General features: G+C 42.9%; 3 protein-coding genes across 5 annotated transcripts in view; 1 reads left to right on the forward strand and 2 right to left on the reverse strand.

The window, feature by feature from the left end:
* Positions 1 to 12: 12 nt before the first annotated feature.
* wdr20a (WD repeat domain 20a) lies at positions 13 to 7,350 on the reverse strand. Its single transcript, XM_085766872.1, has 4 exons — positions 7,074 to 7,350; positions 4,507 to 4,689; positions 2,604 to 3,953; positions 13 to 1,136 (listed from the first exon to the last, which is right to left on the reverse strand). Exons 1-4 carry the CDS (start codon positions 7,335 to 7,337, stop codon positions 1,083 to 1,085), a joined length of 1,851 nt encoding a protein of 616 aa, XP_085622998.1. The 5' UTR covers positions 7,338 to 7,350; the 3' UTR covers positions 13 to 1,082.
* Positions 7,351 to 7,859: 509 nt separating this feature from the next.
* On the forward strand, positions 7,860 to 9,880 carry LOC146963674 (uncharacterized). Of its 2 annotated transcripts, none has more exons than XM_085767063.1 (5): positions 7,860 to 8,116; positions 8,312 to 8,367; positions 8,473 to 8,544; positions 8,813 to 8,899; positions 8,977 to 9,880. In XM_085767063.1, the coding sequence occupies exons 1-5, from the start codon at positions 8,080 to 8,082 to the stop codon at positions 9,583 to 9,585; spliced, it is 861 nt and encodes a 286-aa protein (XP_085623189.1). In that variant the 5' UTR covers positions 7,860 to 8,079; the 3' UTR covers positions 9,586 to 9,880. The 2 variants fall into 2 exon arrangements, with proteins under 2 accessions (XP_085623189.1, XP_085623188.1); XM_085767062.1 differs by having other exon boundaries at positions 7,861 to 8,116; positions 8,470 to 8,544.
* A 1,174-nt stretch (positions 9,881 to 11,054) lies between these two features.
* The window catches only part of dync1h1 (dynein, cytoplasmic 1, heavy chain 1), a 28,343-nt gene continuing 23,362 nt past the window's right edge, over positions 11,055 to 16,035 (reverse strand). For both annotated transcript variants that reach the window (XM_085768384.1, XM_085768383.1), the window contains exons 65-78: positions 15,827 to 15,987; positions 15,620 to 15,731; positions 15,469 to 15,529; positions 15,263 to 15,386; positions 15,029 to 15,142; positions 14,773 to 14,943; positions 14,408 to 14,625; positions 14,187 to 14,290; positions 12,992 to 13,200; positions 12,588 to 12,741; positions 12,301 to 12,443; positions 12,007 to 12,175; positions 11,661 to 11,785; positions 11,055 to 11,532 (exon numbers count right to left, since the gene is read on the reverse strand). In XM_085768384.1, coding sequence (XP_085624510.1) covers positions 11,404 to 11,532; positions 11,661 to 11,785; positions 12,007 to 12,175; positions 12,301 to 12,443; positions 12,588 to 12,741; positions 12,992 to 13,200; positions 14,187 to 14,290; positions 14,408 to 14,625; positions 14,773 to 14,943; positions 15,029 to 15,142; positions 15,263 to 15,386; positions 15,469 to 15,529; positions 15,620 to 15,731; positions 15,827 to 15,987 — 1,994 coding nt within the window. In that variant the 3' untranslated portion in view covers positions 11,055 to 11,403. The remainder of the gene's footprint in view (positions 11,533 to 11,660; positions 11,786 to 12,006; positions 12,176 to 12,300; positions 12,444 to 12,587; positions 12,742 to 12,991; positions 13,201 to 14,186; positions 14,291 to 14,407; positions 14,626 to 14,772; positions 14,944 to 15,028; positions 15,143 to 15,262; positions 15,387 to 15,468; positions 15,530 to 15,619; positions 15,732 to 15,826; positions 15,988 to 16,035) is intronic.

Consider the following 16,035-nt stretch of genomic DNA (forward strand, 5'->3'; position numbering starts at 1 on the left):
CAGTAAACAGTGTATTCAAGATTATTTTAATATTATTAATATGTATACTTTAGGCTTTAGAAATATAACTATCAATGACAAAACTTCCACTGGAGTAATGGTAGTTTGCTTAGGCCCCCATCAGATCAATTAATTACAATATACACATTATGATACAGAGCAGATTTGAATCTGAAATAATATTAAAATAAATGCTCAATAGATAAAGGTTTTAATAGTTTTTTTTTCTTTTTTTAATCATTTTCTTCACCTACTGTATTAGCCATCTGTGAGTTCTGAGCACACCCAAAAATGTAAAGCCATTTTCTTCTAATAAACTAATTTAAGTGCAAACAATTTTTTTCTTTAAAAAGACTATGATTGCAGCATCAAGCTTTATAGATTCAGATTTCAAGACTGAGGATGTTAAAGCCAAGTGTAACAAGGCAGTCCTCAACCTTCTTTTTTTTTGTTCCATTAGAGTAGTTATAAAAACAAACAAACAACATAATAACTAACAAAATCAGTGCAAAGTCGTCAATGGGGAGATTCTACTCAAGAAAAGACAGAAGTGGAGGGTGAATGTGGATGGAAGCAAAATTTTCAGATGCTCACGCACTTGGTCATAAAAGGATAGTTCACTCAAAACTCATGATTTAGTCAGTAACCCTAAGCTAAATCACAAAAAATGGGTTTACACCTCATTAATGAAAATTGAATGAACTATCCCTTTAATCTCAAGCCACAGTTGTCTGGTTTGCATCTAACAAAGCCAAGCCTTAATTCCAGAGGGGACAACAGTTTGATGAGATTTGACATGAAAGAAAAGATTTTTTTAAAAATTTCTAAAAATGTGTTAAAACTCCAGAGAACAATAGCACATTAGCGCAATAGTCCACAAATGCACCACAACTTTTCTTGCTTCATTCCTCCTCTAGGTCAAGTGAGTGATAAACAAAAAAAACAAAACAAAAGAAAAGCCATAAACAAAATCAGGAGGGAGGAAGGGTATAAAAGAAAAAGGAAAACTTGCAATGCTTGCAGGGTGAAGAGCAGCATCAGACTCTGGGTTGCAGGGTTCTTTAGCAGCAGAAATATTGTGGCTATACTACTGTTCCACTGGGAGAGCTGGCTTGGTTTTGGGATGACAATAAACCCTGGAAAAAGGAAAACAAGGAGATTTGCATTGGGAAAGTTCACATACTGTAGCAAAAAAAGATATCAAGCAACAAATAGCTCATTAAAAATTAGCCTCTAGCTTCCTCTTTCCATATCCCGGTCCCCTGCACTTAATTAAAAGGCTGTGCACAGCAGTCAAAGTGGATGCCGAGTGTACAGTGTGAGACTAATGCTGTCTTTGAGAGGTTTGCTTCATCAAGGCACTTTTAACGTACATGACCAGACCGATGACTTTTTTTATCACCAGCATCTTAATCTGACCTTTGATTGTCAAGGGCAAACTAACTCAATTGTTACACTTTTATTGCCTTTCTCCTATTTAAAACTTAACGCTACGAAACATGGTCTGTTAAAGCTCGTTCTTAAATACTCGTCATGCTTTCCCCAACACAGACCTTGACCGCTGCAACTTCTACCATCTCTTCACCGCTACTAGTTTAGTTTATGCATCAAGTGGCTTGTGTAAATTCATAATTTATACCCACTAGAGGCTGTGGTGCCAACCTTTTACACTGCCCCAAGCTAAGCATTCAATTATTTTTGCATCCTATTTGTTCTATTTTTTGCAGAGAAGCCATTAGAGGGAATACTTTAGTCAGACAATCCCTCAAATCACCCTTAGTAACCATTAGAAAACAGTAGTCCCATTTATTATTATTGAACAGTCAAATTACTCTTACTGCAAAGGCTGGACTGTACCCGAGCTGAATGCCCCAAACCTCTGTTAATGTCAAACTGGTTAAAAGTAACAACTCATTGGACTAACTAGCCTTCAAACTGCTGGTTATGTTCAAAATACAGACATTTATTTATGTGCCTCGTTGTGGCAAAAGCTCTCAAAACACAGACAAAAGCAGAGTATACAAGGGTGTATACAAATATTAAGCTGTAAGCGTGAGAGACTGCAGAGATTCTTAGGGCAAAGTGGCCATTTGCATAAAAGCTGAAAAGTGGGAGTGTATGCAGATGACTTCTTAGCTATGCTGCTATGCATTGTGGAATGTTTTATGATGAACCAATGAAAACACTTCGTATGGATTAACATCCCCCTTCCCCTCGCAGGTCTACACAGGAAATCCTTCTTATCAGAATGTATAATGTAACCAGCCTGTAATTCTTTCATAGCGTTGGTTATATATTTGAAACGGAAGCATAATAATAATAATAATAATAATAATAATAATAATGATAACAGGTCTTTCACTGTGAAGAAATGCACATTAAACAAAGTCTGATATGTTATTCGCCTGCCTGCAGAGACTGACATTCTGACTATAAAAAGCTAAAAATGTTATTCCAAATGTCCGTAGGTTATTTTAAGCTCCAAGAACACGTCTTGATTTAAGGTTACAGCCCCACCAACTGATTCCATAACAACTAATCTCTGACAAAACAATGCTATCACTTCTAATTTCCCCACATTTCCTGCATTAAAATGAACTTACCACTTTGCCTGGCCTCGCCCATGTGCAAATAAATCCCTCCTGACAAGCAGTCACTAAACAGTCCTCTAAAAATATGAGAACAGTCAGTCTCTCGTGTGCTATCTTTTTACAGATGAGGGGCTCGAGGAGGGGCACGTCCTCCATGCGCGGGCACAGCAGAGTGCCCAGAGTCTTAGCAGGGTCTGTTTTGGTTTTGGTCAGCAGGTTGAGCTTGTCGCTGCTCTTACTGCTGATGTGACCCATGCTGTGGTTGCGTTTGTGGTCCTTCTCGTGGTGGCGCTCCTTCCTATCGTGGAGTGACAGCGTGGCAAACTTACTCACACCCGTGGCGATGGCACTGTCCATAATTCCACTGCCGATTCCACCGCCACCACCGCCGCCGCCGGCCTTGTTGGTGTTGTTTGCTGTTGCTGTGGTGCCGGCCGAATGCGGTAGGCTGTTGGAGCGCGGTAATGTCGTCGAGAGGGAGTTAATGCCAGGAGTATTGGCACCACTGTTGTTTCCATTAGTAGTGTTACTAGAGGTGTTAGTGATTATTGTAGCGCCCGCAGGGGGGCTGGTAGCATTCATCACGTTAGTGTGCGTCCGTGTCCGTGAGAGTGGAAGATGCGGGAAAAGGATATCCTCAGTGAGGTCCCATAGGCACAATTGAGTGTCCTGGCCCACTGAGCCAAACCGGTATGTCACACTAACAGGCCGGCTGTCCGTGGAGTTACGCTTGGAGAGTCGAGACTGCGTACTGTTGGCCCGGTCTCGTCCAAAATGGATCATCTGATCCTGGAAGTCCTCGTCGCTGCCGCTGAACTCCATCGGGTCGCTCTCTTCCACGCTGGTGGTGTAATGATCAAACGCCACCACACTCACCCACGACTTGTGCCCATGGCCTCGGGCGATGACTCTGCAGTCCATGAAGGACCACACAGTCACTAGATCGTCCTCTCCGCCGGCAACTATATACTTTCCATCGGGGCTCCAGCAGACACACAACAAGCCACCAAAGTAGCTCTTCATGGTGCCGTGGAGCTCAACAGCATCGAAGTTGAACACCCGTAGGAAACCGTCTTGGCTTACACAGGCTAGGAACTTCCCATCTGGAGAGAAGGCAAACTCGTTCAGAGCCCCCTCACCCACTGTCCATTTAAGAAGAGGGTTCCTCGTAGATTTACTCTTACAAGTGTGTACAGAGTAGTTCTCTCCCTGTTTGAGCAGCTGGTAGTGTGGTGCCGTGGTGCCACAAGAGTGCTCCACATTGTACAGGTACATATTCCCACTGGCATGAGAGACCAGAAACAGGCTCTCAGAGCCTGGCACCCATTTCACGCATGTTACTCTGGACTTGTCTATTAGTCTCTGCAAGGACAGAAGGAGGGGTGAGGTTTGAGAAGCAGACAGGGAGAGAGGGAGAGAGGGAGAGGGAGAAAGGGGGTGGGGAAGTTGTCAGTACAGTATCATCAGGAAACACTGACAATTTAACCTACTGTAGAAGAATGCTCTGTTCAATTCTCAGTGCCTGTAGACCAAATATTATGTTTTACTCATTACTTGTTTAAGTTCACTTGGCAGTGAAAAAGCTAAAAGTACCAGACAGGTTATGGAAAATCCTTTAAACAGACTGAACGTCTCTTCATTCAGATACTTTTAATCATACATAAAAAGATGTAAAAGAGTAATATGGTTATGTAAAGAATTAATTACAATTTATACAGCACAATCTGTTTGTAGAATCGCGTGAGACAGAAAAATTAATGACCTTTCACTCACAAAGGCAGAAATAACATGCAGATGTCTGTCTGAAAACACGGCTAAAGTTTAACAGTGCAGTAAAACTAAATGTAAAACTCTGAGCCTCTCCTGATTTTAACTTTACTGTTCAGAAGCTACAATTTGTTCTTTGGAGGCCTACCTCTTCATTGAAGAGCTTGCTCGTCTCCTTCTTGATGGGGTCAATGAGCTGTACCTGTCCTGCAGAGAAACCCACCAGCAAGGACACGCTCTCCGCTGTGGCTGTGAGGTGGTTGAAGTCATGACAGGTGGGCTGCGTTCCCTTGTAGATACGCTTGTCTATGGGCTTACTCAGGTCAGCAGCCTGATGGGAGAAACAACAAACACACACATGGTTATCTAAAATGAGTTTTGTCCTATTGTTTGTCAAACTGTCAGTAATAAAACCACTGGAGCTGCATACATATTGTTTAGTTTTTTTCCTGCTTGTGCTTTATCTCAAACAGTGACACTGAATTAAGAGGAGCTGGGGTGACAATGTTATTTGCACTGATAGGGACAAAAGACCTTAGGTCAGGTGTCTTGTAACCATGGTGTAAGAAGTGACATTTGAACTTAAATACCTGTGTGACATCTAGATGCATATCAATGAACTTACAGTCACCGAGCAAAAATGAGGAAGAGCATATAGATGTACGCCCTTCCTCTGTAGATGCTTGTCATATACTGTTTGACATGCAGTTTCATTTTTATGTCATCGAAACAGTGTTTTACAGATGTGACACCTGAGCACATTCTGTAGAGCACCACTGTAACAGTAGTTTCATTGTTAATGATCTGTAGTTTACACTACTGGCAGAATGGAAAATCCTAAGATGATGACTCAGTTGTTCCTTCAGGACTCGTAGATATGACACTGAGTTGTTTATGTCCCATTTCAGGGACAAAATACCAAGCCAAAACAGTTTAAATCAAGAGACCAGTCAAAAGCACAGCACTTGAGCCTCACAGTAGTATGAAGGCACTGAAGGTGCAATGCTACAGATGTATATGCACAAAAAGTAATGAGGTCATTGTGAGCTAATGGATTTTTATTAACTGCAAATCATAATGCATACGACAGAATCATTATTCTCTATTTACTTTAAACCTCGGGCCATGTATCTGCTCCAACAAGCCTTCACCAGAGAAATGAAACAAGCATTTTCATTCACCTCACTAATGGGACAAATCATCAATAACATGACATATAGTTTATCTAATATGAATACAATAATGTCATGTGATACTGATACGTGACTAATTTCCTTTTACCGTTATATCAGGCCAAAATTAAATTGTGAGAATTAAGAAGCATACAGGTCCTATTAGTTTGGTCTTTTTCTACAAACTGTGGTACAGCTGCTCTAATCTTTAGTCGTTCAGCTGGTCTGTTGCTGATTTACACAAGAATGACCACACACATGATAAGGACATGGTTCGGTGTGAATATTTAAAAAGGCTATGATGACACATTGCTTCAAGTAAACAGTCAGCTGCTTTGAGTCAACCTGTGATGTCCAGTCAGCTGAAACAATGGCATGACTTACTTGTGAAGTGACTCAACATCTGAACGGAGCACAGAAATATACTGTTAAAGAAACAGATCCTTCATGGACTATCATGACCTATAATTTACAGTGTATTCCCAGCAGCAGAGGTGGTTAGCTAAGTTTGACCATGTCATAAATTTGGCCCAGCAGACACATCTCCAAGCAATGAGTGCTACTGTCACACTTCAGGGCTCCGGACTAACTTTTTACTGGGAGCAGAGTGGCCCCTAACTTAAACTTTTAGGAGCACAGACAGAAAATGTACAATTTTCCTTTTCATTCCTGATCTTCGCAAACCTTATTGGCCTGCCACCTGTAATGGCAGATTCCAGACTATTTGAGTGTTAAAAAGACAAACATCAAATTTACTGGCCCATGCACATGTGCAAATAGATGAAAAATGTACTTGCACTGTCTCAAATTTTAGGGGCAAAAAATTGCACTGTCTCAAATTTTAGGGGCAAAAAACAAAAAAACAACGCCCCCATTTAGGGGCAGTCTGGACTGCACTTCATGATGACCGCAGCAGCTAGCCTGCTAGCAGGAAAACACCGTCCGTATACTGTTGAATCGACATCACTGCGATGTGTCGACACACCTGTCAGTCAAAGGGCGTCGACAGGTGTTGTGGGTGAGTGGCAACGTAGGAGAAGTATCACTATCCACCGTCCAGTTGTTGTTGTTACAGCAACAACAACTTCCAAACCTGACAACTTAAATCAAACCTTAAAAAAACACACACACACACAACTTCACTCTAATAACCCGTAACCACAGCCTCCCCAACCTAACACCGACTGCAGCCGCAAAACTCAAACAGTGTCACGGACTGGGGGCTGAATTTAGCCCCCGGCCCTTTTTGGTTTGTCTGTAAGTTAGCTGCTGGCTGGCTCGCTGGCGTTAGCAAGTGGCTAACTGGCTAACTGGCTAACTAGTAGTAGTGCTAGCTCCATCATAGCTCCGAGCTAACTTAGCTGCCAGCTAATTTGAAAGTCAAGTCAAGCACCTGCCAGAGTTAGTTAACGGCTCCAGTTCAACGACAGTTCAAACGGCGGCGGTGTAATTTTAACACGCCCGTATCACGAAATCCCCGCTGACATTTAGCCCCCCCACCACCACCAACCACCACCGTTAGCCCCCCCACACGCTACGCTACCTTTCTAACGCCTTTGTAGATGTAGAAGTAGAGCTCACGGCCCACATTGAAACAGATCCTGTCGCCGTTGCCCGACTGGTCGTTGACGTTCACGAAGGAAACCTTGACGGGGTTGGAGCCCTGCGAGTTGAAAGGCACCCGGTTGGGACGGCTGTATTCAGAGTGAGTGAGGAGTTTGTAGACGCCTTCCCGAGTAGTGAACTGAGTTTTAATTTCGTTCATCTCCTTCCCTCCTCCCTCCGCCGCCATCTTTGAAATTAACATTCATCCCTTTCCCCCAGCCAGGCCGGATCTTACGCATAGTAGCACGGCACGGCACTGCACGGCACGGCCACGGCACGCACGGAGGAGGGGAGCGGGCATTCCTGCTCTCCCGTTCCCCCCATCGGTTTACCGAGGAACTGGTGGAGGAGGGTAGTTGTAGCTGCTTTACAATAAGTTATTATTATTATTATATCATTGTCAATTTAACTAGTTTTCATGTGTTTATAGTTTTATTTGGAAACATAAACCAAGGCAGCAGGGTATCCTCCTAACTTAAATGTTAAGTTAGATAGGCTAAATCCAATAAACCCTTCTACTTTTTACTAATTTTTTAAATAAAAGATAACAAAAAACATGTAAAATAGTACTGCTTTGGTGATGCTGAATTAGGTAAAACTAACAATATTTAGCCTATAGGACAAACTCAACAAGGATGTCATTCAGCAGCAACCACCACAATTTGAGTTTTATTTTGAAAAAACAAAAACAAAACACCGGACGTATTATTTTGTTAAAATGAAGAAAATGAGCAAACTCATGGCGCTTTTGAGTCCGTGTCCGTGTCACCGCCGTGTACCCTACTACCCGTGCCCACGCGCTGCTCACCCGCGAGGCCACACCACCACTCGAAGCACCTGCAACTCAGGTGCGTAATTAATCTGCAGGTTGGCCCGACTACTACACATTATTTCACTATTTTTACTTCCTCGTGGTCCAGAGAAGTTCCAGGCTCTCAAATGTCATGGCATGTAGAAGAAGACGACAACGCTCACACCCAGGTAGGTATCAGTATTTTTGTTTAACATGTGGTTGAGGGGTTGATTTTCTTGGTGTTTTTACATGAGGGAGCTTTTGCTAATCTTTATTATAGTTAAATATTTTGCAAACTCAGCTGTTTTTGTTTTGGTATATTGTTTTCTTTTGGTTGCATAAATATCCCACTATATGTTTTTTTTTTTCTCCCTCCACTTAAGGTCACAATGAGAGACATATACCAAACAATGTGGACCAACTTGCTTTCAAATACATGGTGAGATTGGTTAAGCACATTATATGATCATATTTCAAACTGAATATTCCCTAAAAACTTTGACATGTGAATGTGGACTTGAGTAACTGTTTTTTCTGCCAGGAGATGTGTAAAGTGGAGTCCAGCACAGATACAGACTCAGAAATCAGTCCAAGATGGTCGGACACCAGCACTATGGTATTGTTTTTGTGTAAACCTTACACACAATGAAACAATAAGCACAAGAGAGGACAAGTATATGTATGTATGTATGGTGTTGGTCCAGGTACAGGACTTTTTCCATTATATGTCACTCCAAATTTTGTTTTGAAACAGGATTCAATTGAATTTCTTCCACAGAAAGTGGCTACCCATGATCTCAGTTGCAGTGTGCATTGACATTTTTAATTAAAAAAACAACTACTATCTTGTCAATGCAAAAATCACTGATTTCCTCATTGAACAGGGATGTGCAAGCAGTGCACCAGAGCGTGGGACATTACGTCGCACACTACCACTGAAGCCTGCAGCAAGGCATGGCTGTTATTCTCTGGTAAGCATTCTGTTTTCATTTCATTTATGTTCTTCAAGGTGTTTATGAATGAACTAATAACTACAATGTGACTGTAGTTTTTGGACCCATATGATGGGAGCTCGGAAGATTCGGACGACTCAAACAGCGATGTTGGCGTCTCCAGGAGAACCAGGCAGCAGGGACAAGGAGGAGGCGGAGGATGTCGGTTTTCCGGGCGGAGCAGGAGATTCATCCTTCATCACCCTGCCTCTGTTGCTCTCAGAGAGGTGATGAAAAATGGGATAAGAGATCCTGTAACAGAGCAGCAACATGTTTTGGATGTCCAGATGAAATGTGGGAGTGACTCTGAGCTGTGGGTCTGTGAGCTTGACACTCTGCCCTCCCACAGTGACAAGGAGAGTTGTAGAGACGTCACAGCAGAAATGGCTGATGATTCAACAATGCACACTCTGAGCATGGATACTGGACTGCAGCTTGATGATTCAGGCTTGCACGCCACAAGATCCTCCACACCTCACACGCCAGTGGGAGGGAGCTCATCCTGGAACCTGGACAGCTCTTCTGAGAAATCCCCCAGCCCGTGTAACCTGGGGTCTCTTTACAAGAGGAAGCTGGGGCTCCCTGGAGCAGAGGTGGGGCAAAGGAAGAGGCAGTGTGTCGTCAACACGAACGACATACAAGAGGCAGGGGACTCTGCGCATTGAATCATGTTAAAGCCATGTGGACTGGCAAAATGAAGAACTGCAGTCATATTAAATGCCCTGATTTAAGGTGGAATTAAATGCTGTAAATAGTTACTTTATGCACCTTGGTTTATTTTTCTACCTCCAGCTATTTTGAATGTCTCAGAGGTGTCACACTTTGTGCTGATTGCATCTTTTTGAACAATAGTGATTTATTTTTTTGTTGGGAGGAATTACAATAGCAACCTTGCCCATGGTTGACAAATGTACAACCTGGTGATGTAAAAATCAAATTTTCCCAATAAAAGCAAACCTGTATTGAAAAACAAACATGATAGAGTTTATTTTTTTATTATTGCATATGAATCTTTGGGCAACAATTAAATCAAAGGCATCTGGACTTCTGTTTGTCGAGGAAGACGTTTCACCTCTTATCCACGGGGCTTCATCAGTTCGTAACGCATCGGTCTGACTAATCCTCACTAGTCTGCATATCAATGAATATCTAGCACTGCACGGTTGGAGTCTGAACTTAATGTGGCATTCAGAAACTACAGTTCCTCATTTGAATTTTAATCAAGGTGCCCTTTAATGTAATTTTCATTCAGTTGATGAGTTGTAGAAAAGTATTTTCAACAAGCTAGTCTGCATGAGAAAAGTATTTTTCAGTATTCACCTGTTTCAGTCATCATTTGTATGCCAGTCCTATAGCTTTGGCTGGGGTTGTCTTGCTGGAAAACAAATCCTTAGCGATCATCCAGGCTGCAGTGCTGTCCATTTATAGGCCATGCAAATTCCTCTTGGAAATCAATATAGTATCCATGTGACAAATTAAAATTGCACAACTAACTCAATTTTCTTCAGTCTAGAAGAAGATACAAGTGTCAATGGTATTCGGTATACAAGATGGTTTTCCCCATATTTCAGACCTTATGACCTTAAACCTTACATTCACTCAACAAGCATTGGAGAACCTTATTTTCTTTTCTATTTTTTTTTCTAATTGCAGTTATGGAGTTTCATTTCTAATTTTTATTTCTAAAGGTTTATCCCTCCAACCAGCAGGTGGGAGCAACACACCATCTCATCTGCAGAATTACATGAGTCAATAGGTAAATTCTCTGCAATATTGTTGAATATCAGTTTTCCCCACACTCATAGATGAGTCATTCCCCTCAGAGATTTTTGCCCGTCATGTCAATTTAATTTAATGTAAGATGTAATATGATCCTCTCCTCTTTGATCTTGTCAGTAAATTTGTGATTTTCTTTTGAGTTTACTCTCAAGAAGTCCTCGATAGTAACACAATGATTGAGAATACATGACTACAGCATTGAAAGTAGGAGTCTCAATGAAATTATTAGGATATAGTGAGAAGTGTGCAAACCTAAACTACAGGTTTTACTATGGGGCAGTTACAGGTACCATGTATGCGAGTGACTTTAAACCAAACATGTATTAGTACACAAAGACCACTCTGAAGTCATTGATGTAGTTCATCTTCGTTCTTCCAACAGACTTTATTCAACCTAAAAACATACTGCTTCTTTCATTTTTTTTAAAAACACACTTTTCTTTCAACCTTCCTTTACCACATTTCATTTTCCTCATCATTTACCTTTCGACAACATCCCCCAGACCTTCTAAGACACTTTCCAAAAAACACTACGACTGTTCACTTGTTAATTACTACCTCACAAACTTTGCTATGTTTTATACTGGAATGCAACAGGCTACATGTTACTTTTTAAAATGGTGGTTAATAGTGTAATGAATGTAAGAGATTACGTGTGGTTAAATCGTCAAGACTCTCTGGTCTTGAGGAATGACTTGTTTCATTTACTCTGTGCACAGGATGGCAACTCCACGCTCATAGAAGCTGTGTGGATCTTCCTTGGTGGCGATGTCAAAGTCAACAGTGAAGATGAGGTCAGACCTGGTGAAGTTCAGGTAAACGGGCAGAGTGACCTGTGGTGGGAAGAACAAAAGAAGATGAGGTCAGTAAAACTCAACTTAATGGTCTTGTGGCTTTTTATTGCTCTGGAAATGTTTATCTTTACATAGGAAGACGTGCAATTGTGTATTCATATACATACCACATGTCTCTTCTCAGAGTTGCCTTGCTTGATCCAGCGGAGCTGAGTCAGAGGCAGCTCAGTGGAGATAGAGGTGGATAGAGACAGCTTGTTGTTGGCACAAGTAGCTCCCTGCAGTCTCAGGCCTGAAAGAAACATGCAGCAGGTTTGATATTAGAAATAATGAAACTAAACTTTATACGATATTCTGTTGTAAAATAACTCAGTTTATCACAGTTTGACAGCTATAGTATTGGGGGGAGGTTTCTTTTCTTTAGCTTTATAACATTTTTTTTAAAGGAAGATTTTCTGCCCATGTTTTGTAACTTCTTTAACATCTGTTTTATTATATCTTTCAAACTCTGACCTTTGATGCCGAAGCTGCAGGCGTCCAGTGTGGCCCCCTGGGCGGTGGTGACATTGACCTCCAGACACAGCTCTTCCAGAGACCAGCTGTTTGCTTGAGCCACATACTGGCGGGTTGCAGTGATGTAGGCCTCTGGTACAAACAGGCTGCCGAGGCACACGTGGATGTTCTGGAGCAGGGGAAAATAATAGTACTATGAGTGCCTTGCTTTGCTTGATTTTTGAGAAACTTGTCACACTGTTTAAGACGCAAAGGTTGTGGTTGATGCTGTACAGAAACAGCTAACCAAACTACCTTCAGTTCCTTTGCACCCCCACTGGCAGCACCCTGGGAGATGTTCTGCAGCTGTTTGATCCTCTCACTGAAGTCTGCCACCCACTGGATCACAGTCATGGCGGTTGGGACTGTGTAGCGGCACCAGCTGCGAGGGAGGATGCCTGCACAGACAGATTTTTAACATACTTTAAGTATAATCAATTCAACAGCATCTTGCTGGTTGAAATAGCAAATGTGAACTACTTTTTTGTACTCAAGTAATAAAACTAAACCTATGCAAAAAAAAAAAGAAGGAAAAAGTTTACCTTTCACAAGGTCGCTGATGAGTGTGCGCAGGTTGTTGGTCTGCTTCTTCTTGCCCTCACACACGTGCACCACATCAGTCAGGTCCTGACGGACCTCCTGCAGCATCTTGCCGCCCATCTTCACCTCACGCTCAAAGAACCTGAACAGTGGGTCCTGGTGGTTGTGTGTTGGGATGAAGAAGACATTAAATCAAATACAGAAGAGCAAGTACACATTCATCCACTGGAATTCAAACCTCTTTACTTTTCATTTTACCTCCTGTTTTCTGTTGGGTCAAACACAACAACCTTACCCATAACAGAAAGGCTGTTATGCAGCTTCTTGTAAAACAAAACAACAAATTTTTGGTTTGTCTCATGAAGTCTGCTTACCAACCACCTTTCACTCTTATCTCTGCCATTACCTTGATGTTCTCCACTGTGCGTTTGAGTGGATTGACTGTTTGAGGCATGAGCTGCAGCCAGTTGCAGGCGGTGGTGTGGAGCGTCCTCATCCAGGCCGGCTGGGTGTCAGATGTGGAAGAAGTGCGCTCCTTCTTCTCCGTCTCATAGGCAAGGTCATCCTCATCCTCCAACATCTGCATTTTCAGCATCTTACCCATCATGTCAGTGCCTATGCAGCCCGGCAGAGGAAGCGAGTGAGCAGGGAGGGAGGGAGGTGGAGGAGAGGTGGGAAAACAAGGCCATGGTGGCAGGTGGGGAGGAGAAGAAATTAATAGTGGAACAAAGAAATATCTTACCCCAAGGATGTTTTGATAACAGAACAAACATAAAAGGAATTTGTGGCAGACAGACAAACAAATCAAGAGTACGGTGGGTAGGAAAAAAAGACACACAAGGCTTAAGGCAACATTTACATCAAACGTAGCCATTCAAGAGTTTGAAAAATGGATAAATTAACTGCATTCTCGACTGACTGGACCTGTAAGAGGAATAAAGGTAACAAATAGAGGGTTTAAGGTTTGGGAGAAACTAAGGGATGGGAGTAAGGATGAAGGGGAGATGGAGTGTGGTCCAAAGGGTAGATGCTTCAGGCACTGGGATTGTGGGAATTTTAAGGTGTGGAGAGGAATCTAAAAAACGGGAAGGGGTATCATGGGGTGCAAACAGGAGGGGGAACTGTGTGGATGTTTATATCCTGATCTGAGGGCGGTGTGGGGATAAAATCTCAGCAAAGCGACATGATGGCTGTGAAATACAGCTGCTGGAGGGTGAGGTGACACACACCCATCCACCTTTTGTAGTACGATGGCTATGAAATACGCAGCTAAACCGTAGGATGATGCACAAGACAAACTAGGGGCTACTTCTGAAACCACAGAAAACTGCTGATGTGAACTGATGAGAAGATAAGATTAGCAGGAGTATCCTCAACATATTTTATGCCACCACACACAGATGCTCTTGACCACTCCACTGCACTGGTACAGCCTGTCAAAATAAAAGGTAAGACACTAGAAAAGAGGAAGACATGGTTAATGATTGGTCCTGTGGATAAATGACATCCTGAACAGGAAGAAGAAACAGGATGTGCTGTGTTCCAGTTACTGTGACAAAACACCAGACTACAGACGATGAGGACGGCCAGTTGCTGCATACCCTGAGTAGTGAGCAGGACCTTCTCGGCATTGCTAGGCAACCCGAGCCAAGAGGGAGTTTGAGTGTCTGGAAGCATCTCGACCCAGTGCATGAACTCCTCACGTCTGTAACAGAGCAGAATGAAAACATTACCGGTTGCAGGCATCATGAGTCCTTCAACATTCAACGACATCGGGGTGACGGTGATTGTGACAATGTTAAAAGAGAAGCAATTAACTGACCGAATGCCATCTGGCATCTTGATGTCCTTGTGTCCGTCAACCTTGAGAGCCAGTTTGAACTCGCTGTCGAAACTTCCTTTGGTGAAAATGCGATCCAGGAAGGTGATGAGCAGGCGCTGATCGAACTCATTGTCGATGCGGCCGCCGTAGATGGACTGAGCCATCAGGGTCTTCAAAGCTGCCCACGGGATCTTGTCAGGTGCAATGTTTTGACGTCCCTGCACGTGTAGAGACATAGCACGACAAGTTTAACACACTACGTCAAAACTATTACTAGAGCATTTCACCCGATAGATTCAGTAAATCAGATATTTAGAGCTCAGCTGTATGATATAAGTGCATTATTTCTGCAATATTCTGGAAACCTTTGCAGTGTCATCCAGCCAGGTGTCAACGGTGTCACAGGCAGAGCGGAGGTCAGACTCTCCAAACTCGTATTTCTTGGACCATCCCAGTGGTGCATAGCGCAGACGCTCCTGAATAACTGCATGGAACCAAGCAAGCAGGAAGTAGAGGCGAGCACGCTCATTGGGAGCCTGTAGAAACACAGAAATTAAGTTATTCAGATAGTAAATGTGAAAAGGCACAATGATTAATTTGGTGAAGTAAATCTCCAGTCACCTTGCACATGCGAGCCACAGGAATGCTGCTGAAGGTCCTGAGCATGTTGGCCTTGACACCAGGAGGTGGTTCAAACACGAAGATTCGACCAGCACGAAGCAGATTCACTGGCACCTGGAAGGAAAATACAGTGGTGAGACTTTGAAGAGGGTAAAAGGACAAGAACTCTGGGAATGAGAAGTGAGGATTATTTGCCAATGAACTGTTGGTAAAAACTGTATGAGTGACATTTACTTTGGGGTTGATCTCCATTGTCAGGAAAAGCCTGAAGCTGGCATGAGGCTGCATGGAGTGGAGCTTCTTCTCCAGCTGCATCAGCCACCCAGGAGCCAGGTGGACGTTCTCCAACATCACCCACCTGCAGGATGAAGACAATCAGGATGAAGCACAACAAAACAAAGTCTTCATTCTCACAAATACTCATAAACAACATTACTCACCTGCCAGACTTGACAGCAGTGTTAATATCTCGGTCGGCTTTGTTGAAGCCCTCAGCTGAACCTGTGGACAATGGAAGAACACACAGAGTTACATCATCTTCACTAAAGCCTTTGACTTTTGTCAGCAGTTATGAGAGGATCATTTCCTTACCAATAGAGATGGAAGTGATCTGTTTGTTCTCCTCAGCAGCCAGATCTCTGACCAGACCGCTGGCATCGTAACCTGGTACAGAGCACATCAACACTGGGGTGCTGGGCTTCACCTACAGACACAAAGAGGAGGATTCAGCACCGCGGTGACTTCACATGACAAAAAGGCCTCTGGAGTGAAAATAATCCAAGAAATATTAGACACTACCTCATTGTCCACAATGTTAGCCAGGTCAAGAGGCTGCTCAACGATGTTCATGAAGCTCTCTCCCAGCACCATCGAGACGAAAATGTGCGACATGGCCAGCATACGGTCGGGACGGAAGGCTTGAATCAGCAGCAGCTGATGCACTGCCTGGCCAATTTGAGCTGAGGTGGAAATACACACATAAAAGTATTTAATTCCAGATTATACAG

This window comes from Trachurus japonicus, chromosome 22 (genome assembly GCF_045865225.1).
Source record: "Trachurus japonicus isolate A0001 chromosome 22, Traja_1.0".
NCBI classification, from domain to species: domain Eukaryota; kingdom Metazoa; phylum Chordata; class Actinopteri; order Carangiformes; family Carangidae; genus Trachurus; species Trachurus japonicus.